Below are 26,309 nucleotides of genomic sequence, written 5' to 3'. Positions count from 1 at the left end.
AATTAGTTTAAACTTCTTGTAATATTTTTTTTATTTTCTGTAATTTAGTGGGGGGTTTTATTATAGATTAGTTTATTTAATTAAATGTAATTGTATTTAATTGTAGTTAATTTATTTAATTAATTTAATGATAGTGTAGTGTTAGGTTTAATTGTAACTTAGGTTAGGATTTATTTTACAGTTAATTTTGTAATTATTTTAACTAGGTAGCTATTACATAGTTAACAATTTATTAGCTATTGTACCTAGTTAAAATAAATACAAAGTTGCCTGTAAAATAAATATAAATCCTAAAATAGCTACAATGTAACTATTAGTTATATTGTAGCTATATTAGGGTTTATTTGATAGGTAAGTATTTATTTTTAAATAGGATTAATTTATTTAATTATAGGAATATTATTTCGTTTTATTTAAATTATATTTATGTTAGGGGGGTGTTAGGGTTAGGGTTAGACTTAGGTTTAGGGGTTAATGCATTTATTATAGTAGCGGCGACGTTGCGGCGGGAGATTAGGGGTTAATAATTGTAGGTAGGTGGCGGCGATGTTAGGGAGGGCAGATTAGGGGTTAATACAATTTATTATAGTGTTTGCGAGGCGGGAGTGCAGCGGTTTAGGGGTTAATACATTTATTATAGTGGCGGTGAGGTCCGGTCGGCAGATTAGGGGTTAATAATTGTAGTTAGGTAGCAGCGACGTTGGGGGGGGCAGATTAGGGTTTAATAAATATAATATAGGTGTCGGCGATGTTAGGGGCAGCAGATTAGGGGTTCATAGCTATAATGTAGGTGGCGGCGGTGTCCGATCGGCAGATTAGGGGTTAAAAAAATTTATTAGAGGGTTTGCGATGTGGGGGGGGGGGCTTGGTTTAGGGGTACATATGTAGTTTATGGGTGTTAGTGTACTTTGTAGCACAGTAGTTAAGAGCTTTATGTTCGGGCGTTAGCCCATAAAGCTCTTAACTACTGACTTTTTTTTGCGACTGGAGTCTTGTCGGTAGAGGGTCTACCGCTCACTTCTTCCAATACTCTAAATACCAGCGTTAGGCAAATCCCATAGAAAAGATAGGATACGCAATTGACGTAAGGGAATCTGCGGTAGCCTCGAGTCGCAGGCGGTCAAAAGCAGCATTAGGACCCCTTATCGCTGCTTTTGACGGCTAATGTCAAACTCTAAATCTAGCCGTTAGTGTTGCCAGAGTTATAAAATCATTGCTCTGTAGTAGAAAAAGCAGCATTAGGTAGAGTTTTAATTTTGAATATATCCATTGGCTGAAGCCCTTGACCTGTTTGTAAGGTGGCAATATCTGAGGTCACAGTTTCTGATCATAGTCAATACAGTTTCTGCAAAACTGTAGGATTCTTATGTCAGTGAACTCAGTTATTTGCAAAGTATATGCTATGCTTACAGTATATGCTATGCTCTACTGTATTTAATTTACTGTTAAACATGTATAGCTGACACAAATGCTACTGCTATAATTTGTTTCATTGCCTTGGTTATTATGTTTAAAAGGTTTATATTAAATGTAAATTTACATTGTTATTGTGATATTTGTAGGCGAGTGCGGGAGCTGAATAGCAGCAATACAAAGAAGTTCCTTGAAGAGCGTAAACGGGTAAGTGTTTGAGTCACGTCCTTGTCATCCCGTGTCTCTGAATATTCAAGGTATTGTGTGTTCAGTATGTTGCCCACACATCATCGTTCTTGTAGGCTTATTGGATATTCCACTTCGTATTTATCCCTAATGTCCTGATAACATTTTATCTTCAACACTTGTTTTAAATTTGATTTATTTATTTTGGGTACCAATTCTCACTAATTTGTTACCTTTAAACTTTCCAACCTATGCAATGTACAACCTTTAAATCAAATGTGTTTATTTCTTAAATGCCAATGAAGGTTTCATGCATGTCATTTGCCTTGGAAACAAAGGGTTAAATGAAGAACTATTTTAGCTATAATCTTATTTTAGCTACTTGGCAAATTGCCCTGTTGATGTTTTTTTCTGCTCTGCATCTGTAGAGAATTACTTGGAATATTAACTAAATATCATCCATGCGTTAAAGGAACATAAAAGTAAAAATAAAAACATTATATTAAAGCAAGCAACACATTTATTTGTTACTTCTGTTATATTGCTATTTAGACATTAACTCTGAATCTGTTTTTTTTTGTACAAAATTTATTCTGTGTTGTATATGAGATTGTACAATGATAACGGCTCCAATGCAAAACTTGTTTGGATAAATTTGCCAGTTTAATCTGTTTCTGAGTGCTTTTTTTATGAGGATTTTTGGAGTGTTAGTGGTTAAATCATTGTAGTGCAGACAAGGGAACTACATTTGTGGACCATAAGGTTAAAACTTGATTTTCTTTCGTAGGACACGGTAAGTCAACGGATCATCATCAATTACTGTTGGGAATATCACTCTTGGCCAGCAGGAGGAGGCAAAGAGCATCTCAGCAAAGTTGTTAAGTATCACTTCCCTTCCCACAAACCCCAGTCATTCTCTTTGCCTACGGTGCAAGGAGGAGGTGAAGTTTTCAGTGTCTGACAAGAGTTTTCTCCAATCAAGATTTTATTATTTTAAAGCAGAGTAGGTTTGCTCTGATCTTTCCTGGGGTCTAGCCATAGCCCACGTCAGTCTCTTCAGTAGGGCAGTGGTGACTTTTAAGCAATTGGGAACTTGTGATGTACAATCCCCACTGCACTTTCTCAAAAATGTTGCTGCCCAAACAGAAAGCCTGAGTAAGCTTACTCGGTTCTTTACTTTTCCACAGGTCCATGTGAGGAACAGCACCCTCTCAAACCAGGTGAGCTGTCCTACTGCCAGACAGACTGACTTTCAGCTAAGTGCCATTTTTATTTTAATGGAAAGGAAAATCTGACACTTCAGCTGCTGGATGCTGCTAAAAAATGGGGCGTTTTTATCATTGACCCTATTGAGGGTTAATCATTTGAGTAGTTAGCAGGTGCTGTGGACGATGGGGAGCTGTCATATTAATTTTATTAGTGGCTCAGTTTGTGTCCTTAGCTCTGGTTGAGATCCGGGCAGGACTTATGTGATTGTGTGGTTATATTGACTTTTATTACGGCAATACTTTTTTCCTAGTATGGAACTCTATATTAATAGCCCCCGGGACTGCCTTAGATTAGAAACTGCTGGACAGGAGGGGTGGGTCCTTTACAGAGGCGGCAGTCAGTTTTTGGCATGCTTTCCATTTCCCTTTTGTGTAGTTCCAGAGCAGTGGCGCATATGGTATCGGCTGCTTTGCTGGAGATAATCGCTCAGCATACGGATATCGCAGGTCCGCAGTAAAAGCCGGATCGATTTGGGTAGTTGAGTCGATCTTGGGCAGCATGCCATTGCTATCCAGGTATCCTCTGCGGTATCTGAGGCACTGTCTGCTTTTCCCATACTTCAGGGAAAGTGCAAGAAGAAATGTAAAGAATCAGTGAGTAAGGTTTCTGATCAGGTTGTAGCTAGCCAAGGTGCCCCTTCTCCAAAGTCTGAGGAGGAAGACACTTTGGTAGCATCTGAGTGTGAAATCTCAGACTCAGACAGTATAATTCCTTCTTCTGATGCTGAAGTTGTCTCCTTCAGGTTTAAGCTGGAGCACATCCATTCTGTTACTTAGAGAGGTTTTGGCTACCTTGGATGACTCTGATACCCCTGTCGTAGTCGACCCTAAGAAATCTAGTAAACTAAAAAAGTACTTTGATGTTCCCTCCGCGGTGGAAGTTTTCCCTGTACCACACCGTGCTACAGAGATTATTGCACGGGAGTGGGAGAGACCTAGAATTCCTTTTTCTCCATCTCCAATTTTCAAGAAAATGTTTCCAATAGCTAATTTCATTAAGGAGTCGTGGCAGACGGTTCCTAAAGTGGAAGGAGCGATCTCCACTTTGGCCAAGAGAACCACTATTCCCATAGAGGTTAGTTGTTCCTTTAAGGATCCTTTGGATAAGAAGTTGGAGGCCTTGCTAAAGAAGATGTATGTTTACCAGGCTCTCCAAAGGCAGCCTGCGTTGTGTATTGCCACTGTCACCAGTGCGGCAGCCTACTGGTTTGATGCGTTGTCTGATTCTAATCAGACAGATACTCCTCTTGAGGAGATCCAGGACAGGATTAAGGCTATACTTATTCTTTATATCACATGATTTCCTAACGTTTCCTGCCAAGCACAAAATTATACAACACACAATGAGACCATTGGATGTCTACCTTAATACAGCTTTAAATATGATGTAAGATGTTTGACTCAGCTTTATATCGACACCAAAAGAAGGAAAGGCAAAAGAAGAAGAAACAGAGAGAAAAAAAAATGGGGAGGGGGGAAAAAGGAATCCCAATCCCAAAGCCAACAACCCCCGCCCCAACTCTCAACTAATCAATCGAGAATTGCGGATAACCGCCAGAATGAATCATCTGCAGTATATAAGCCGACTGGCTGATCGGATTTATTAAAGGGACAGTCTACACCAGAATTTTTATTGTTTTAAAAGTAGATAATCCCTTTATTACCCATTTCCCAGTTTTGCATAACCAACACAGTTATAATAATATACTTTTAACCTCTGTGATTATCTTGTATCTAAGCCTCTGCAAACTGCCCCTTTTTTAAGTTCTTTTGACAGACTTGCAGTCTAGCCAATCAGTGCCTGCTCACAGATAACTTCTCGTGCACGAGCACAGTGTTATCTATATGAAAAACGTGAACTAACTCCCTCTAGTGGTGAAAAACTGTTAAAATGCAATCTGAAAGAGGTGGGCTTCAAGGTCTAAGAAATTAGCATACAGGTATACCCCGCTCATACAGTGGGTTAGGGACCGGAGCCCCGCTGTAAAGTGAAAACCGCCTTAAAGTGAAACAAGGAGGTTTTAGCTTTCTTTTCACTTGCCAGTGTGTTTGAAAGCTTGAAAACATGTTTGAACTAACATATATTATGGGTGCAATAGTGCTAAGTTTAGTTTAACACTCACACAGCACAGTATTCAATTAGTATTCAATAAAAACTGTACCTGTAAAATAGTGACAATTACTGTATTCAAATTTGCCAGACTATAGCACTGAGACACAGATTGCACTGTAATGCTGTAAACAGAATGAACTGTGCATAACAAACTAGTGCCAGCCACTTTTATCACAAACTCACGAAGATTACAGCACTGTTTCAAATTCCTTGGAGGTTAAACTTCAGCTCCACAAAGGGAGGCGTCAGATCTCCCCATAAACATCCTAGAGCTGAGAGAGATCTTCAATGCTCTACTGGCCTGGCCTCAATTAGCTTCAGTCTGGTTTATCAGGTTTCAGTCGGACAACATAACATCTGTGGCATACATAAACCACAAGGGAGGAACTTGGAGTTCCTTGTCCATGACAGAGGTGGCTCGAATTATTCAGTGGGCAGAGACCCACAACTGCTGTCTATCTGCAATCCACATTCCAGGAGTGGACAATTGGGAAGCGGATTTTCTGAGCAGACAACTCTATCCGGAGGTGTTTTCCAGTTTGACCATCAAATGGGGGCGACCGGAGCTGGATCTCATGACTTCTCGGCAGAATTCCAAGCTCCCGAGGTATGGTTCGAGGTCAAAGGACCCACAGGCTGTCCGGATAGATGCTCTGGCGGTCCCTTGGAATTTCAGTCTAGCATACCTGTTTCCCCCGTTCGCTCTCCTTCCATGAGTCATTGCTCAAATCAAGCAGGAGAGGGCGTTGGTGATTCTCATAGCACCGGCGTGGCCCCACAGGATCTGGTATGCAGACCTAGTGGAAATGTCATCTCTTCCACCTTGGAGACTACCTCTGAGTAAGGACCTTCTACTTCAGGGGCCCTTCCTTCATCCCAATCTCGTTTCTCTGAAGCTGACTACTTGGAGATTGAACGCTTAATTGTATCCAAGCGTGGGTTTTCCGAGTCGGTCGTTGTGACCTTGATCCAGGCTTGCAAGCCTGTGACAAGAACGATTTACCATAGGATATGGCATAAATATCTGTATTGGTGTGAATCCATAGGCTACTCTTGGAGTAGAGTCAGGATTCCCAGGATTTTGTCCTTTCTCCAGTAGGGTCTGGAGAAGGGTTTGTCAGCAAGTACTCTGTAAGTTCAGATTTCTGCATTGTCTATTTTGTTGCATAAGCATCTGGCGGATGTGCCAGACGTGCAATCTTTTTGTCAGGCCTTGGTCAGAATCAGGCCTGTGTTTAAACCTGTTACTCCTCAATGGAGTCTTAACCTTGTTCTTACAGTTTTACAGCAGGCTCCTTTTGAGCCTATGCATTCCTTAGATATTAAGATGTTATCTTGGAAGGTTTTGTTTCTTGTTGCCATTTAGTCTGCTCGGAGAGTCTCAGAACTCTCGACGTTGCAGTGTGATTCTCCTTGTCTTATCTTTCATTCTAAAAGGTGGTGGTCTGCGTACTAACTTACGGCTAGTTTAGAGTTTTGTCGGTAATGACCCGCGTAGCTAACGCTGGCTTTTTTTTCCCCTGCACCTTTTAAATACCGCTGGAATTGAGAGTTCACAGAAGGGCAGCATTAGGCTCCAAAAAGGGAGCGTACAGGCATATTTACCGCCACTGCAACTCTCAATACCAGCGGTGCTTACGGACGCGGCCAGCTTCAAAAACGTGCTCGTGCACGATTCCCCCTTAGGAAACAATGGAGCAGTTTGAGCTGAAAAAAAAACAGCTGCAAAAAAGCAGCGTTAAGCTCCTAACGCAGCCCCATTGTTTCCTATGGGGAAACACTTCCTAAGTCTGCACCTAACACTCTAACATGAACCCAGAGTCTAAACACCCCTAACCTTACACTTATTAACACCTAATCTGCCGCCCCCGCTATCGCTGACACCTGCATATTTTTTTTAACCCCTAATCTGCCGCTCCGTACACCGCCGCAACCTACATTATACCTATGTACCCCTAATCTGCTGACCCTAACACCGCCGACCCCTATATTCTATTTATTAACCCCTAATCTGCCCCCCACAACGTCGCCGCCAGCTACCTACAATAATTAACCCCTAATCTGCCGACCGGACCTCACCGCTACTATAATAAATGTATTAACCCCTAAAGCTAACTCTAACCCGAACCCTAACACCCCCCTAAGTTAAATATAATTTAAATCTAACTAAATAAATTAACTCTTATTAAATAAATTATTCCTATTTAAAGCTAAATACTTACCTGTAAAATAAACCCTAATATAGCTACAATATAAATAATAATTATATTGTAGCTATTTTAGGATTAATATTTATTTTACAGGCAACTTTGTATTTATTTTAACCAGGTACAATAGCTATTAAATAGTTAATAACTATTTAATAGCTACCTAGTTAAAATAATTACAAAATTACCTGTAAAATAAATCCTAACCTAAGTTACAATTAAACCTAACACTACACTATCAATAAATTAATTAAATAAAATACCTACAATTATCTACAATTAAACCTAACACTACACTATCAATAAATTAATTACATACAAATCCCTACAAATAAATACAATTAAATAAACTAAACTAAAGTTCAAAAAATAAAAAAAGAACTAAGTTACAAAAAATAAATTTTTTTTTTACAAACATTAGAAAAATATTACAACAATTTTAAGCTAATTACATCTACTCTAAGCCCCCTAATAAAATAACAAAGCCCCCCAAAATAAAAAAATGCCCTACCCTATTCTAAAATTAAAATTGTAAAGCTCTTTTACCTTACCAGCCCTTAAAAGGGCCTTTTGCGGGGCATGCCCCAAAGAATTCCGCTCTTTTGCCTGTAAAAAAAAACATACAATACCCCCCCCCCAACATTACAACCCACCACCCACATACCCCTAATCTAACCCAAACCCCCCTTAAATAAACCTAACACTAAGCCCCTGAAGATCTCCCTACCTTGTCTTCACCACGCCGGGTATCACCGATCCGTCCAGGCTCCGAAGTCTTCATCCAAGCCCAAGCGGGGGCTGAAGATGTCCATGATCCGGCTGAAGTCTTGGCCCAAGCGGGGGCTGAAGATGTCCATGATCCGGCTGAAGTCTTGGCCCAAGCGGGAGCTGAAGAGGTCCATGATCCGGCTGAAGTCTTGGCCCAAGCGGGGGCTGAAGAGGTCCATGATCCGGCTGAAGTCTTGGCCCAAGCGGGGGCTGAAGAGGTCCATGATCCGGCTGAAGTCTTCTATCAAGCGGCATCTTCAATCTTCTTTCTTCCGGATCCATCTTCATCCCGCCGACGCGGAACATCCATCCTGGCCTACGACTTCCCAACGAATGACGGTTCTTGGATGACGTCATTTAAAGAACCATCATTCGGCGAGTAGGCGTCGGTAGAAGAGGATGGATCCGCGTCGGCTGGAAGAAGATGGCTCCGGAAGAAAGAAGATTGAAGATGCCGCTTGATAGAAGAATTCAGCCCAATGATGAACCTCTTCAGCCGGATGATGGATGTCTTCAGCCCCCGCTTGGATCAAGACTTCAGCCCGATGATGGAGTTCTTCAGCCGGATGATGGATGTCTTCAGCCCTCGCTTGGGCTTGGATGAAGATTTCGGAGCCTCCTCTGGACCGATCGGTGATACCCGGCGTGGTGAAGATAAGGTAGGATGATCTTCAGGGGCTTAGTGTTAGGTTTATTTAAGGGGGGTTTGGGTTAGATTAGGGGTATGTGGGTGGCGGGTTGTAATGTTGGGGGGGGGGGTATTGTATGGTTTTTTTTACAGGCAAAAGAGCAGAATTCTTTGGGGCATGCCCCGCAAAAGGCCCTTTTAATGGCTGGTAAGGTAAAAGAGCTTTTCTATTTGTATTTTTGAATAGGGTAGGGCATTTTTTTATTTTGGGGGGCTTTGTTATTTTATTAGGGGGCTTAGAGTAGGTGTAATTAGCTTAAAATTGTTGTAAAATTTTTCTAATGTAAATTATTTTATTATTTTTTGTAACTTAGCTTTTTTTATTTTTTGTACTTTAGTTAGTTTATTTATTTGTATTTATTTGTAGGTATTTTATGTAATTAATTTATTGATAGTGTAGTGTTAGGTTTAATTGTAGATAATTGTAGGTATTTTATTTAATTAATTTATTGATAGTGTAGTGTTAGGTTTAATTGTAACTTAGGTTAGGATTTATTTTAAAGGTAATTTTGTAATTATTTTAAATAGGTAGCTATTAAATAGTTATTAACTATTTAATAGCTATTGTACCTGGTTAAAATAAATACAAAGTTGCCTGTAAAATAAATATTAATCCTAAAATAGCTACAATATAATTATAATTTATATTGTACCTATATTAGGGTTTATTTTACAGGTAAGTATTTAGCTTTAATTAGGATTAATTTATTTAATAAGAGTTAATTTATTTCGTTAGATAAAAATTATATTTAACTTAGGGGGGTGTTAGTGTTAGGGTTAGACTTAGCTTTAGGGGTTAATAAATTTAATAGAGTAGCGGTGAGGTCCGGTCGGCAGATTAGGGGTTAATAATTGTAGGTAAGGTAGCAGCGACATTGGGGGGGGGCAGATTAGGGGTTAATAAATATTATGTAGGGGTCGGCGGTGTTAGGGGCAGCAGATTAGGGGTACATAACTATAACGTAAGTGGCGGCGGTGTGCGGTCGGCAGATTAGGGGTTAAAAAAATGTATTAGAGGCGATGTGGGGGGGCTTCGGTTTAGGGGTACATAGGTAGTTTATGGGTGTTAGTGTACTTTAGAGCACAGTAGTTAAGAGCTTTATGAACCGGCGTTAGCCCAGAAAGCTCTTAACTCCTGGCTTTTTGCTGAGGCTGGAGTTTTGTTGTTAGAGTTCTAACGCTCACTTCAGCCAAGACTCTAAATACCTGCATTAGAAAGATCCCATTGAAAAGATAGGATACGCAATTGACGTAAGGGGATCTGCGGTATGGAAAAGTCGCGGCTGTAAAGTGAGCGTTAGACCCTTTCCTGACTGACTCTAAATACCAGCGGTAGCCCAAAACCAGCGTTAGGAGCCCCTAACGCTGTTTTTGACGGCTAACACCAAACTCTAAATCTAGCCCTTAGGTTTCCTTCCTAAAGTTGTTTCGGACAGGAATATTAATCAGGAAATCTTTATTCCTTCGTTGTATCCCAATCCTTCTTCTCATAAGGAGCGTTTGCTGCAAAACCTAGATGTTGTGCGTGCGCTGAAATTCTACTTGCAGGCGACTAAGGACTTTCGCCTGTCTTCCGTTTTGTTTGTATGTTTATCTGGGAAACGCAAGGGTCAGAAAGCTACGGGTACTACTCTTTCGCTTTGGCTGAAGAGTATAATTCATTTGGCCTTTGAAACTGCTGGACAGCAGCCTCCTGAGAGAATCACAGCTCATTCCACAAGGGCTGTTTCTTCTTCCTGGGTCTTCAAAAATGAAGCTTCTGTGGAACAGATTTGCAAGGCTGCTAATAGGTCCTCTGCATACATTTTCTAAATTTTCTAAATTTTATATTTTTGTTTCGGCTGAGGCTTCTTTTGGGAGAAAGATTCTTCAAGCGGTGGTGCCTTCCGTTTAGGTTACCTGTCTTGTCCCTCCCTTATCATCTGTGTACTCTAGCTTGGGTATTGATTCCGAACAGTAATTGATGATGATGATGCGTGGACTCACCGTGTCATTAGAAAGAAAACAAAATTTATGCTTACCTGATAAATTTGTTTATTTCTTGACACGGTGAGTCCACGGTCCTCCCTGTTTTTTGCAGACAGTTCTTTGTTATCTAATCTTCAGGCACCTCTGCACCTTGTGGTATTTCCTTTCTCTCCTTTTCCTTCGGTCGAATGACTGGGGTTTGTGGGAAGGGAAGTGATACTTAACAGCTTTGCTGTGGTGCTCTTTGCCTCCTCCTGCTGGCCAGGAGTGAAATTCCCAACAGTAATTGATGATGATCCGTGGACTCACCGTGTCAAGAAATAAATAAATTTATCAGGTAAACATAAGTTTTGTTTTTTAGTATGGTTAAACAGTATGTTATAGAAAGTACAGTATATATTATAATAATTATGTTGTTTGAACCTTTGCTTATTTACAACAAACCTACCATGGGCTAACACTGATTGCACGGCCAACAAATATGTTAAACACATAGTTAAAGCTTTGAAGCGGTAATACACTGTCACTCCTAAACTGAGCAAGGCTAACAACTGGCAGCAAAGCACAGCTTTGCAGAGGTTAAACACGGAATTCTGTTAATGGAATGGGGCACTAATAAAATGCTCTAGAACTGTAGCCCACTGTATGATTGCTCCTTTATGTACCTTATGTAGCATTTTTTAAATTTGTGATTATACTGAATCCTGAAGATAGTAAACATTTTTAAGGTTGAAGAAAAGTCCTTCAAGAGTAAAAACAAATAAAATATACAAATTTGCTAATTTAGATATAAATAAGCTAATGCTATATTATGTTGTAGCATTCATTTAATTCATGTAATATTGTCTTGCCTGTAACAGTAAATATTTTTTATGTGTATCAGGTCTCTTGGTGAACGTAGCTAAATCGCCCAAGTAAATTTTTTTGTTTGGAGAGCGATAGAACTACAGCATTCTACAAATTGGCCCTTGTCTTAAAGCTAATTAGCATTTATGGTTATTGGGAATTCAAATGTTGTTTAACCACTGATTTGCCAGAGAATGCTATAACATGTTGCTATACACGGCTTCCTAGCTGATTCTGGCAGTGGTAAAGTTAATCAACAAGAGGGGGGCTAATGGTTTGTTTTGCATCCCCATGACAATTGCCTGAAATCATAAAAATAACATTTCCTACCCTGAGACTCATGGAAATACATAATAATAATCTTTGTATACCTGGTAGAGTTATGTATTATTAGATGTTAATATCACAGCCCAATAAACAGTAACTGCTGTAGTGTTGTTGCATTATTGAGGATTTCCTTTTGTTTTTAGTTGGCAATGAAACAATCAAAAGAGATGGATCTGTTGAAGAAAGCCCAACAAGAACACCTGGCAATTCTAGAGAAACAGAATGAACAGGTAAAACTCACATGGGAGAATTAAATGCAAGACTGCACATTGGGAATTGGAATTCAGTATTAGGCGTTAGCGTTTTTGTTGTTGTTGTTTTTGTTTTTTCTAATACACTTTGGGAAGTAAGTTGCAAAGCAGGAGATACTGAGAATAAGAGTAGTGGATTGCCCAGCAGATATTAGTAATCAGAGAGAATGTTTACCCAGTATATATTAGGAATCAGGGAGAATGTTTACCCAGTACATATTAGGAATCAGGGAGAATGTTTACCCAGCATATATTGGAAATCCAGTTTTATGAAGTTATTATATCTAGTAAACATTGTGATTACTTAGTAGACATTAGTCATTAGAGTACCAGGGTTTCTGTTTAATTAATCAGGATTGTAGGGGGTTCTTGATGCTAAGTATAAGCCCTCTTGCTTTTCTGATTGGCTAATCAGGTGTCCATAGAGGTTGGGCAGTCCTTAGGATACGGACAATCACTAACCGTTATGGTGGTTCCTGTGCATTGTGGGGTTCCTGGTTGAGTTCCTTGGATCTTGGGGGTTACTCTTGATGAAAAATCATTTAGGTTCAACTAGGCACGTGCCTAGGACAGTGGTATTTAGATGAGCAGAAAGTAATGAACATTAATTATGTGGTATGATTTGTTCTAACAACTATACTCTCTGGATATTTTATTTATTACTTGGAATAATCTAGTGGAAGCACATGACCCCATTCATGCATTCTAGTCATCCGTTTGTGAGAACTATACTTGGTGGGTTTCAGAGAGAAGCCCAAAAAGTATCTAGTGAAGCACAAATATATCACTGCCTTGTATTTACCCTCACAACAGATTTTGCTTCAGGTGGATAGCTTATTGGATATATAGACTGATATTCTATAGATTTATTTTTTCAGGTATTCTAATAAAATAACATAATTCAAAGCAATATCATGTGAGCATAAACAGCTTTGTGTTGTGGTATCTCTCATGCACAAATCAGGCTGGCTTAATATATTTTACCTTTCCTTTGCTTCATATCATATTTCATAATTTTGTCATTTTTTTGTTTTTGTACAAACAGCTTTTGAAATCCTGTCATGCAGTGTCTCACTCACAAGGTATGGTCACCTCATTGTGCTCTCAACATGTTATTGTTTACACTGTTACCAAGGCAACAGCGCAGGTTTACTGCTGTTTGATAAATAACCATTATCCCCACTCTAATCCAAGTTCAGACTCTTTTTTCTAAGCCATTTCAATTGCAATTATTTTTTCTAAGACCCTTTAATTGCAATTATACATGCACATTCTGAATAGCATATTTAACATAAATACACGTATCATAGCTTAAAAGTGTGCTTTGGCTTTATATTGAACTTTTTAGTAAACTAAACAATTGTGCTTAATATGAAAACTAAGCAAAAAATGTTTATAAAAAGTCATATGAACAGCCAAAAATATGATTCCCAAAAAATATTAGTAAAAATTAGTTTCAAGAAATCAAGACTGTTTAAATTTGAAAATTAAAAAATAGACCAAAAAAAAGCTCCTAGTAAAGTTTTATTCTGGTGAAATGGAATACTGTTGTGAAACTGCTCAATGCACGCCGGTAGGTAGGGTTTTATCCCACCAAAACATGCACTAATAGTTTGTGATAAATGGGTTATTGTAGGTTATTTAAATGGGCCAAAAATAGTTAATATTGTAAAGTCCCACAAAGAGCTATGTGTGGCACTTTGTAAAATAATTCTGTTTAATTGGAATTTGGGTTATGGGTAATAAATAGGAAATAGGTGTAAATGCATAAAACAGATGTAAAAGAGACAGCAAAGTTAAATAAAATAGACTAATTAAACCTTAAAATGGACCATTTAACAAGGTATTGGTGCACAAGGTTCCCAGACAATGTTTGTGCAGCCCCACCCACCAAGAGCAGGGCCTGTCAATCTTAGTGAAGGATGATCTTACTTGGATGCTTCTTAAATTGCAGTTGAGCATTTGCATTAACAAGCCTGTACCACAAGGCTCCAAAACTGCATCTCTAGCTTGATAAATGGAGACTAATGTCAAGTATTATTAGTGTCAAGTATTATATATAAATCTCACACCAAGTACAAAAGATAAAATAGTTTTAATTTTCTCCAAAAATCATCATTGATTTCCATTACATGATTTGCTATTTCCTTACTTGTGTCTGGTTTGCTTTTAAACCTCATGGGACAATTAAACATGCTTGAACAGGAGACTAGAATCAGAAGCCAGCTGACAACTGCACATTTTTCATTCTGCTTCCAACATATCATAAAATGCCAAGGTCACATGTTCGGCTCTGTTTTTGGTTTTAGGCAAAGGAGATGCAGCAGATGGTCAGGCTGGAAGCAGAGATGGACCGCAGGCCAGCAACAGTTGTGTAAAGCTCCAACATGCAAATTAAAGAACACTGTAAAATACAGACCACTAACACTGAAGAATGAAGTGTGCTCTTATGTTGTACCCATTTGCAGGACATATAAAGAGGTGACTTAAATTTTAAGACTGGCATATTTCCTTTTAACATGTTGAGCACTGACATTTTTTATTTTAACTAAGTAGTTTAATAAGAATAAACCACCCGTTTATATTTTTATACTCACAACTTTTCTGAAGCGTGTTACCTTTTCACTTTTTAGTTATTTTAAATTTAATACAAAACAGATTGTGAACTGTTTGGTTTACGTTAACAAATTATAAAAAATGAACTTTAACAATGGTTATGAGGCCAGCTCAGACATTTAAAATGATTGATCATTGCTCAGATACATTATAAAGATACCAGGGTGCTAAGGTTGAATGGGAAAAGTAAACTAACCAGTGTTCTTACATGCATTAGAATGGGCCAGGTATCTCACAGGACAATACCTCTTTTATGGATTCTTAACCATTTTAGCACTTGTATAGTTTTTGAGAACAAACTTTTTAAATGCTGCACTCAGTGTGCATACTCGTTAGTGTCAAGTCTTCAATGTTAAACATTCACATTTACATGAGAGTATCAATTAAATAAAATGTACCTGTGTTTACAGTTTCCAACAAGTACAAAATGTTTCCGTGTTAAGATTGTCCCAAATATCATTTTCTTACAATTTGCCTAGAAATCATTTGCGTCCCTTTCTTAGTGACATATTGGACTAAGGAAACAAAAGCAGGACAGAATGACAATGTATGTTTGTTGATCACTTTAGCAAAAAGCTTCTCATATCTAAATTGCCGGTAACCAGGCAATTTTCTTTTACCTGGCGTGGGCAGCAGGAGAACTCAGCAACTTTTCAATGCACATTTTTTTTTTCTTCTTTTTATTATGATCTACTACAATCAGTGTAGTTGTATACTTAATACAAATAAAGAAAATCTGTCTCTCAATCATGAATATTAGAGAAACAAAGAAAAGAAGAAAAAAAAGCATCTCATGTACTGTTTCGTTTTTATTTATCTGAAAGTATTTCCGAGTAAGAATAACATACACATTGTTCTCTAATTTTTAATTTGCAACCCATCTGACACCAAAGATGTTCTTCTCATCTGGGTTGTGATCATGAACCTATAGTTACTAACAGCTAGTTAATATTTATAACCACTAATATAAGGTATTATTCATTAGCTGCCCGTAATAATTTAAAAGGACGCTGTACTCAAAAATTCTCAGTCATCCATATGATAGGGCAGAACTGCAATTGATAGGTTTGTTTGCCTGAAAAAATATGAAGTAAAAACTGTTTACTAATAAATCAGTATCAGTAGTTTACTTTCTACTTATGCTCATTGACTTAATGGCACTTCATACTAATGCTTAGCATTTACAGGAAGTACTTATCGGCCAAAGATCATTAACAGGAAGTAGCTATAAGACAATGAGCATTAGTAGACAAAAAAAATGTTTCCGACGAATCATTTGTCACCAAAAAAAAAAATGTTTTTTGTTTGGTTCGATATCCGTTAGTGGGGTCATTTGGAATTAATTTGTTAACAACAATCCATTTGTCTGCTACTTCCTTAGGGAAACATCTTCAGAGTAGCAGCAGAGCAGATAGACAGCAGCTTAAACTTAAGGATAGTTAAAGTAGTAGTTATTGCTACTGCTAAAAGCCAGTGGCATCACAAAAATGTTTGCTTTTTTGTTTGTTTGTTTATTTATTTTTTAAATAGAGTCAGGACTGGCCAAGAACAAAAGTGAACCTTACACTCTTATTGGCTGACACCGCAATCAGTCAACTGACAAGGACATTTGTTAAATTGTTATTGGATAACAAATTTTGAAAGCCTTTCCCATCTCTATAAAAAGTATTTTCCGTCTGCTGAACAGCCTTTCTAACCAGTCTTAAGCACACTAATGAATCAACTAGATTTTTTTCTCTCATGCATTCGGTTTGTTCAGTTTTTGTTAAAGAGCCATTAGTTTATCGTTTTTAGATGCATGCAAAGAAAATTTAAAAAATTGTCTTTTTTTTCCCTCATTTGTCCAAAACGGAATGAACATGTCTAGTGTACAGCTAATACGGCTCTTTTAGTTTCAATTTAAAATTAAAAAAAGATTTACTTCACATTTTTTTATGACAAAAAAAAGAAAACTTTTTTGATGCTACCCTTTTATATTTATGACTGAAAATATTTTAATACAGTGTTTTAAATTTATTTAAATTTCATTAGTAAGAAAAGCATTTCATGAATAATATGATTATTAATATTGAACATATTACAGTTGTTTTGTTTTTTTAATAAATCACCCATTTTAAAAAATGCAATGTTTATAGACAGTTGATAGAATGGTTTTGAAAGCAATAATTTTAAACAGATCTGTCTACTACTCAGTGCTCACATGTTAAATGGATGATGCATGAGGCACTTTAAGAAATGTTTACATCAAATATTACTTGTACAGAAATTGCATATTCATTTTAATGCTGCAGATTCCAGATGTTACAATTTTATTGTATTTTAAAGATTGTAAAAAATGGGAATGGCAAAAGTTTGTAACTGTGAAGATGTATAAAGTATTTATATATACTTGTACTCAAATATTGTAGATTCCATGTGAATGCTGGGAAAAAAATAATTTTTTAAACATTAACTTTAGATGATGTTCGCATGTAATACAACAGTTATAAATTGTATGCGTAGCAGCTTTATTTCAGTAAATGATGTTTTATTGTATGTCACAGACTATTATTTTAATTCCAATTTTTTTTTAACATTGCAATTAGGTGCCCATTCTAGTTTATGTGATTTCATAAATGTTGTAGCATAATTTTATTTTACAAAAAAATGTATGTAGAATTTTTAAAAAGACCAATGTTTGTTTGTTTTTTTGGTAATTACTCAAGCAGCTTGTCAAGGTGTTGATTTGCATGGTCCTACAGCCTGCAATATTTATATTACGGACAAATGCATGTACTAGTATTATGCTAGTAACATATCAATGTTAATTAAAATTAATAGCGCAGAAAACCATGTTTATCACCTTTTTGGCAAACCGAAGACAAGTTGAGTTTTTCTACGTCTTTGTATATTTTTGGACCCCTTTACATTTAGACATATTGATGTCACATTCGTGTTCCCTATCCCAGTTGTGTAGAAGTTGATCCTTTAATTTATGTGTGTTTGGGAATTTCATTATATAGAATTAAACCAAAAATACTTGAGAAAAAAAATACACTAATATTTCCAAAAGTTACATTTTTTTTATCATATACCATCAAGTGTTTTAATAATTGTTGACCTGGTGGTGTCCTTCAAGTATTGCTCTATTAAACTAAGGGAATATACTATATTATATTTACAAGTTCTTGTAATATTGATGTTGCATATTTCTATAGTTGAAATGTTGTCCCTAATTGGTTAATTTATATTCTGCCAAAAGTGTAGAAAATATAAGCAGATAATAATTTACCTTTTTGTGCCTATAACCACTAGTTTATAGTCCTGGTCTTCCACTTTCTCACAGTGGCCTTTAACGTACTATGTGTCCTGCATCATCTTACCATTCTACGGCATGGAAATATCTACATTTTTCATAATCTTAGATCTTTGTCAGACATTATAATTTTATCTTATTTAAAAAAAAATCCAAAAAAAAAATATCTTTATTCATATTTGTTGTCATTTTTGTATAGGAGTGGATAACCTGTATATTTTGTTGTTTTGTTATTTCTCAATATGAATATTAGGAAAATACATGAGACACACTATTGTTGTACAATTTTTTTTCATTGATATACAATCAAGAAGCAGTACACTAACAATAAAAATAATAAAATAAAATCTGAAAGTGAACTTTAAAATAATAACAATAAGAAGGTTTGTTTTTTCAGGCATGTTTGTTCCTTAATTATTCCTTTCCCAGCATAACGTCCAGTTTTCCAAATTAATTTACTATCTACTCAATGATGGATGGACAGAAGCTTGACAAACTCCACAGTTCATTGTTGTTATTACACTTATTTTGGTCAGAATGGGTAAAAGTATGAGCTCCTTAAAGGGACATTAAACACTAAATAAATGCTAGCTAGAATGATGCATTCAAAGAAAATATTAGTCTGAGAATAGCATGTAGGTTTGTTTTTTTAAAGTTTCATTAACTGTTTAAATTTTGACAAACTAAGTGTAAAGTTTAATTGGCCGATATATTAAAGTGCGGGTGGACATGATCCGCTGTAGCAGATCATGTCCGCCGCACATTGATAAATGCCTACAGAATATCTTGTGAAATGTTTGTGCAATGCCATCCCCTGCACATTTGCGGCCAATCAGGGGTGTCAATCAACCCGATCCTATGTGATTGGGCTGATTGCTATCCGCCGCCTCAGAGGTGGCGAACGAGTTAAGGAGCAGGCTCGCGCAGAAACAAATGCATAAGGCAGCATACAGGGCTTAATAAATCGGCCCCACAGTGTCTAAAAAACAATGGGAGCGTCCATGCTCTAACAAAGGTTATCTTCTCTTAGGAACAGTTATAAATAGGTTACTAGTGAGTGTGGAATATAACAGTGTTCTGCACTTCCATTTCTAACAGGAACTGAAAAGCTCACAATTTCAGAATGGAATTACATGAAAAGGGGACAAAATAAATAATGAAAGTATAATGCAGGCTTTTTATATAAACAATGTGTCATTTTATATTACCATCTCAAAGTGTTTAATGTCCTTTTAATGCAAAAAAATAATAATAATAGTATATGTATTGCCTCCTATTTTGTCTATGGGTAACACTACAAAGAAGTCCACAGGTAAATGTAATGAACAAGGATTGTATGGAATGTAAACTGCAACATGTTTATGTAAGTATCTTTAAATACAGAAAAATAAAACAGTAGGGAACATGGATCATTTAGATATTTTGTTGCTTATTTGATTAAGCAATGCTTGTGGTGGGATAATAACGTTAGCCAGTGTTTTATCAACAGGGATGAAATCCATAGGGATCTGGTATAAACATGCAATATACTTTACTTATGGAACCCATAGATGTGATAGACTCTCACAGAAGAAAGGAAAATATGTGATAGCTCAGGAAGCTTTTCACTAAAGTTTTTTTTCCAGAGTTCAGTGAATAGGTAACTAGCCAGTGTCTGAAATTCATAAAGAAAAGGGTTAAAGCCTTGGAGTGGTAAGTTGCAAGCCTTTAACATCAAAATGTAATAGGCCTTGCATCCTTCACCCTTTAAGGGACCATTATAGGCCTAGTCTCCATTGATGTGGTAAAGTTTGGAAACTGGTGGTAATATAACAATTCTCCCTATACTTTAATGAAGATAAATATCCAAATGTTACCACCTCAATGGAAACTAGGCCATAGTGGGAAAATGACTTGCTCTGTAGAGCATTTAATTTTATCACTAGCTGCACTGCAACCATTGCTGTTATAAACTGTGTAAACTGGTGGTAACATAAACCTTATGACTAAATATGACTCCATAGACTTCATATATGAATCCATAGACTATAATGCATGTTGTTACTACTAGTTTTCACCATTTACAAGAGCAGTGGAAACAATGCCTATGGGGCATATGTATCAAGCTCCGAAGGCTCGCCAGAAACAGCAGTTATGAAGCAACGGTCACAAAGACTGCTGCTCCATAACCTGTCCGCCTGCTCTGAGCAGGCGGACAGACATCGCCGGAAATCAACCCGATCGAGTACGATCGGATTGATTGACACCCCCTGCTGGCGGCCGATTGGCCGCGAGTCTGCAGGGGGCGGCGTTGCACCAGCAGCTCTTGTGAGCTGCTGGTGCAATGCTGAATACGGCGAGCGTATTGCTTGCCGTATTCAGCGAAGTCTGGCGGACCTGATCCGCACTGTTGGATCAGGTCCGCCAGACTTTGATAAATATGCCCCTTTGTGTTTAACTGCCACAAAAGGGTTAGTAGAGCCCCAGAGATTTGCTGGCCTAGAGTGGAAACAGCTGGCGAGCCAGTCAGCAGGGGCACAACCTAACTGCATGATTGTCACTGGCATTTTCTATTTAGGACTATTAGTTCTCTGCAGCTCCTGAGCTGTACTATAACTATGTGTATAACTCAGTTGTGGGGATTTGTAAGGCCGCTAGTAATACAATTTCATTACTTTTCCATTATAATGATCCTTTAAGGCCTGCTGTTACTTGCATGTATGTTTTATTGTGCTGCAACTAGGCATCATTGTAAAAGTAAAATAAAAATATTTAGCAATAAAAAAAAAAGCATCATGAAATTGCCTTTGTAATTGTAATATATACTGTATATATAATATATATATATATACACTATATATATTTCCTATTTTATATATATGAAAACAAAATAAAATGACTGCAATTAAATTCCCATAATATACAAAGTAATAAATTGTGATCCAGTATTCACCTAAGCATGCTATAGAGTTTGCAAATGTAGCATTTTGCAGTAGCAACTTATTCTCAAATTGAACTTTATTAAGTAAAGGCAATAAACTGTCATACGAATATTAAAAAAGCTGCAATGGCATTAATGTCGCCTATTATTTTATGATTTTATGTCATTAAGACAAATAGCTAGTAATTAAGGGGATAAAGGTATGACCTGCAGGAGTAGTTGACCTTAGCCACTGATCTCTGTAATGCAGCAGTAATGCAGAGTGAAATAGGCAGCTTACTTTTATAAATATTAAAAGTTGTCTTGGCTTTGGCAAAAGCAAAAATTGAAGAAAATCATAAATTGGTACTGCAGCTTGGAAGAATATTGGCACTATTTTAACAGTTATAATTTTTGCCTCATAACATTTGTCTTAAATGTTTCATTAAAATGGCATTAAATACTAAAAATATTTTATGCACCTTCCTCTAATTTTGGGTGCCACCATATTTGAACCTAGGTTTCACTGCAGACATCTGAAGCATAGTTAATGCACATGTGCAAACACGTCAGCACTGGAATGCGGCGAAACATACTTTTCAACATGGGGCAGACATAACTATGATGCGGTGGGGCTTACCTCAATACAATGCTTATAAGAAGTTTTTAGTTTTTAATGTCCCTTTAATCTTGAGGGTGAACCGTTATCTTCTAAAAAGCCAGAAATGAAGGGCCAGAAAAGAAATCATCTAGGATAATAGTTAAAGGGACATAATACTCATATGCTAAATCACTTGAAACTGATGCAGCATAACTGTAAAAACCTGACAGGAAAATATCGCCTGAGCATCTCTATGTAAAAAAGGAAGATATTTTACCTCACAATTTCCTCAGCTCAGCAGAGTAAGTTCTGTGTAAAAAGTTACACTCAGCTGCAGGTAAAAAAAAATTAAGAAATGAACAGCAGCCAATCAGCTTCAGCAGTGCTGAGGTCATGAACTCTTTTACTTTGATCTCATGAGATTTGACTTAACTCTCATGAGATTTTATATGTAAACTTCCTTATACTGAATAGGGAAATAAGATGAGAGTGCACGAGGCTCAATCCTTCAGCTGTCCTGGGACAGACATACTGATTTGTTGCTTAGAAGACCTTTACAATGGGATGTGGCTACCTAGAAACTTTTGATGTAAAATATATTTCTTTTTTAAATAGAGATGTTCAGGTGATATTTTCTAGTCAGCTTTTTACAGCTATACTGCATCACTTTCAAGTGTTTAAACATTTGGGTATTATGGCCCTTTAATGCCATTATTTTTTTATTATTGTTTTTTTTTCTTTTTTTGGCAAATAAAAACTCAGTTGGATTCAAAATGTTTATTTGTGTAAATAACAAATGATTTTATAATAATTAAATTTGATAATGAATTATTGCCACTGCAATTTTAACACTGATGCTTAAATCATTTATTAGTTGTATCTTATATATTATACATAAGAAATTTAAGAATTCTCCTTAACTTATTATGTCATTATCTTATCATATTAATATTTTTCATAAGAATGCATAAAATGTATGCATACCATATGCATACCATATATTGTCTTATTTGTGTAATAAATGGTTTATTAATCCTGACCTATACCTTTAAATTAGTTTTGTTTACGAATTACAATCGTATAATATTGTCTCATACAAATAAATCAACCTAAAAGGAAAATTTAAACTTTATTAAAAAGAAAATATATAAAAAGTTATTGTATTACGTCATTCAAGAAATCCAGGCTGCCTGGACACCAATGTATCTAGAAATGTACTCTGTCCTCTGCTAAAATACACTTTTATCCTGGTCTTTCAGTTTGAGAGAGGTGCAGGGGTCACTGATATAGCCACTTTTCTCTTCTGCAAGTCAGCTCAGAGTTCCTCTCTCCATTCCTTACTTAAACAACCCAGTTGTCAGCAGTGCACACAGGTATCATACCCCATGACAAACAATGGTAAGGGAAAAGAGGGGGGTTAAATCTTCTGCAAGTTTTTTAAAGAGCAGCAATTTACCCATGTGTTTTGCTGGCAATCATCAATCAGGAGGGTTAAATCAGTTCTGCATATATGTTTATGTCAATGGGTTAAATCACTGTTTTTTGGGTGTGTAACTGACAACCGAAATTATTGCTTGTGTTATAAGCAATCTGTGTTAGTATTCCTGTCATTCAAAACACAAATATTTTAAAACAGATTATATCATTTGTGACCACTGTGACTGCAAAATTATTAAAATAGTGATAAATCAGAAGTCCCAGATGTCCCATTATTGATGTGTTGTTCATCCAAAATGCTGTATTTATCTCATGCTCTGTCCTGTTTCACAAAAAAAGGTCATTTAAGTTTGTTACTGACAATTCATTTAGCAGGTGTTTTACTATATTGAGCTTGATTCATAGACACTTCTTAAGAGCCTTTTTGGTTGAAGCAAGATCATGTTAGAAATGTATTGAGTCACGCTTCAATTATGTTTTTTCGCAAGTCATTAATGGTCATTCTTTCTATTAATTTATAAATATGTACACCAAACCCTTTATCCAACTGTTTGGGACCAGAAAAGCTTCAGGTTTTTTAATAGTTTGGATTTCAGACTATGGGGCCAATTTCTCAAGAACCTTCAGGCTCGCGGGAAACAGAAGTTATGAAGCAGCGGTCTAAAGACCGCTGCTCCATAACCTGTCTGCCTGCTCTGAGGCCGCGGACAGAAATCAACCCAAACGAATGTGATCAGGTTGATTAACACCCCCTGCTAGCGGTCGCAAATCTGCAGGGGTGGCATTGCACCAGCTGATAATGCGTATGCTGTCGTCATTTATCGATGTGCAGGGGACATGATATGCTACATCGTATCATGTCCGCTTGCACTATGATAAATCTACCCCTATTTGTCTATTTGCATCTGTAAAATGAGACAGCTAGGAGAGAGGATGGAACCAAGTGCACACAAGAATATCTTGTTTCATTTATACATGCAACCTAAAGGTAGTTTGATATCATTTTAACACTTTTGTAAACATAATACCATCAGAAAGATGGTACAGTACTGTAATCAGGGGACAAGTCAAGCGGGAACGCATGGGAATGGAGTTCCTGCATTATTTTTGCAGGAGTAACTAAGTTCCCCCTGGATAGATAACAGAAATGCTTCAGTAAACACTGCTGCTGCTGGTGGGAGGAGCTGGAGCACAGTCTGGTTAGAGAGAGATAGTGAGATCCTTTAGTAATGGGCAGTAGCACTTCCTATAATACACTAAATGCAATCCTGTCAGCGGTCCTGCTGTGTGATCACCCCACACTGTGTGGAACACATGGTGCTTACATTTCTGTGTGGCTTGTTCTGGATTTATTTAGCTCCCTTCAGCAGAAATAGGACTATTGCATATTAAAGGGACATTAAACCCCAAAATTTTCTTTCATGATTCAGATAGAGAATACAATTTTAAACAACATTCAAATTTACTTCTATTATCTAATTTGCTTTTTTCTTCAGATATCCTTTGTTAAATAAATAGAAATGCACATTGGTGAGCCAATCACACAAAGCATCTATGTGCAGTGACCAATCAACAGCTACTGAGCCTATCTAGATATGCTTTTCAGCAAAGAATATCAAGAGAATGATACTTGTGGGGCAGGTTCGCATATGCAAGCCTACTTCCCTCAATGAAAGAAGCAGCAGTCATTAGACCTCTTATTCTTACACTCTATTCCACCTCTGAGGTGGCAAGGGAAAATCACAGAGAGCTCACTCGCTCGCTCTCTGTGATTAACAGTCTCTCCTCTCACCTGATTGGTTGTGCGAGAAAAGGGGCAGGCATTACACATTTGTCCGCTGCTCGTATGTTGCAAAGGCGAGTGGACAACTTTTCGAGTTGAGAAGCTTGTCCGCTTGACCCTTTGTACATGGGGCCCCATTTTTCAGGTTTTCATTAATTTGTTTAATACATTTTTTAAGGTGTTTTATGATGCAGCATCCTTCACAGTGAAACTCATTTTTTTGTGAGAAGTTAACATTCACAAAGATATGTCGTTCCTTTAATTATAATAAAGCTGATATCACAACAGAGCTGTGATAACCAGTGGGTGCTAATCTTTGTGAATTCCACAATTTTTAGTTTTTTTCAGTGAGATATTAGATTCACTAACGAGTTTTATGGAATCTAGTCCAATGCCAAGTGTCACAGGGACATCATTAGGGAAAAATATAATATAAATAATGGAATTACAGAAAAATATTACACCCATTTAATTTAACCTTACCTTATTTTTATCCTACAATAAAAAGCATTATGTTAATAAATGTCAGCACTAAGCAGTGCAGATGAATACATTCAGCCTTTTTAACCTAACAAGACAGCAAGCAAAGTGTTTCAGATGTGCACCATGATGCGTATATAATCCTCCTGCTGCCTAATTAAGAGTTACCATGTGTTAAAAGAAATCTGCCTTTTCTATTAGTTATATAAGATTTTATATGCCTTTAACTTGATTTTACCAATATCATATTTTAGTTTTAAAACATATAAATGTTCTGGCTTTCCCTTACTAAAATAAAAAAAATTAAAATTAATTAGTAAGCTGAGAACTGAATTGGGAATATTTTACAATGTCTAGTTTATTCAATAATTTTATTATATGGTGAAGAAGACTTCAAAATCATACTCTATTTTATAGAAATGCATGCACTGAAATTATATTTAGCTCTATAGGGTTCTGTTATACAAAACTCAACAATATGTCTGTTTTGTTTGTAGAGATTAAACCTACAAATCCCATGTTTTCTAGAAATAGTTTGCTCAGTTCTGTTATACACAAAACCTATTATATTAAATTATATTCAGGTATTTGGATGTTGATAATTAACATTCAATAATTGTTAACATTTATTCTATGAAAACATCTGAAAGATTGACAAAAAGTCAAGGTGAACATTTTCTTTCGATTTTTAATGTAAAACCAAATTATTGTCTTAGAAGTAAAGCTGTATGACCCCACAATTAGGCACTCTCGTCCTTTAACCCAAACCCCCCCTTAAATAAAAGGCTAGGACACAGTCGCTTGGGGTTGAAAAGGCCGCAGCCAATTTATTTTAAAAACATGTAAACAAATAAATAACGTTTAACCACTTGAAACAGTATTGGCTACCAAGTGACCAATATTAGTGCTTGCCCCATAGGAGCTCAATAACTCTTCAAACGTTATCAAGTAAACATATTGCTAACCTCTCCTGAACCCACAGAAGGTATCCACATTACTTCTGAAACTTCTAAACATCAAGCACACCACCAAACATCCCCCCTGCCGTATAACCAAACAGGGAAGGGAGGGTGGGAGCTGTTCTTCCTCTAACCGGTCCGGAAGTGAAGATGGCCCCTGTACTTCCTGCCTCACCTAAATTAACCTGCTCTGGAGCCGCCCAC

The 26,309-nt window shown here is 36.9% G+C and overlaps 1 protein-coding gene across 1 annotated transcript in view; it reads left to right on the top strand.

Moving 5' to 3' along the window:
* The window catches only part of PLCB4 (phospholipase C beta 4), a 788,735-nt gene extending 770,504 nt beyond the window's left edge, over positions 1 to 18,231 (top strand). The window contains 4 exon segments of the mRNA XM_053712158.1: positions 1,563 to 1,620; positions 11,928 to 12,014; positions 13,081 to 13,117; positions 14,345 to 18,231. Of these exon segments, the coding sequence (XP_053568133.1) occupies positions 1,563 to 1,620; positions 11,928 to 12,014; positions 13,081 to 13,117; positions 14,345 to 14,433 (271 nt within the window). The 3' untranslated portion in view covers positions 14,434 to 18,231.
* Positions 18,232 to 26,309: the final 8,078 nt, after the last annotated feature.

The sequence above is a fragment of the Bombina bombina genome, chromosome 4 (genome assembly GCF_027579735.1).
Source record: "Bombina bombina isolate aBomBom1 chromosome 4, aBomBom1.pri, whole genome shotgun sequence".
Classification (NCBI taxonomy): domain Eukaryota; kingdom Metazoa; phylum Chordata; class Amphibia; order Anura; family Bombinatoridae; genus Bombina; species Bombina bombina.
The sequence above is the reverse complement of the archived record's forward strand: the minus strand, read 5'-3'. Positions and strand labels throughout refer to the sequence as shown.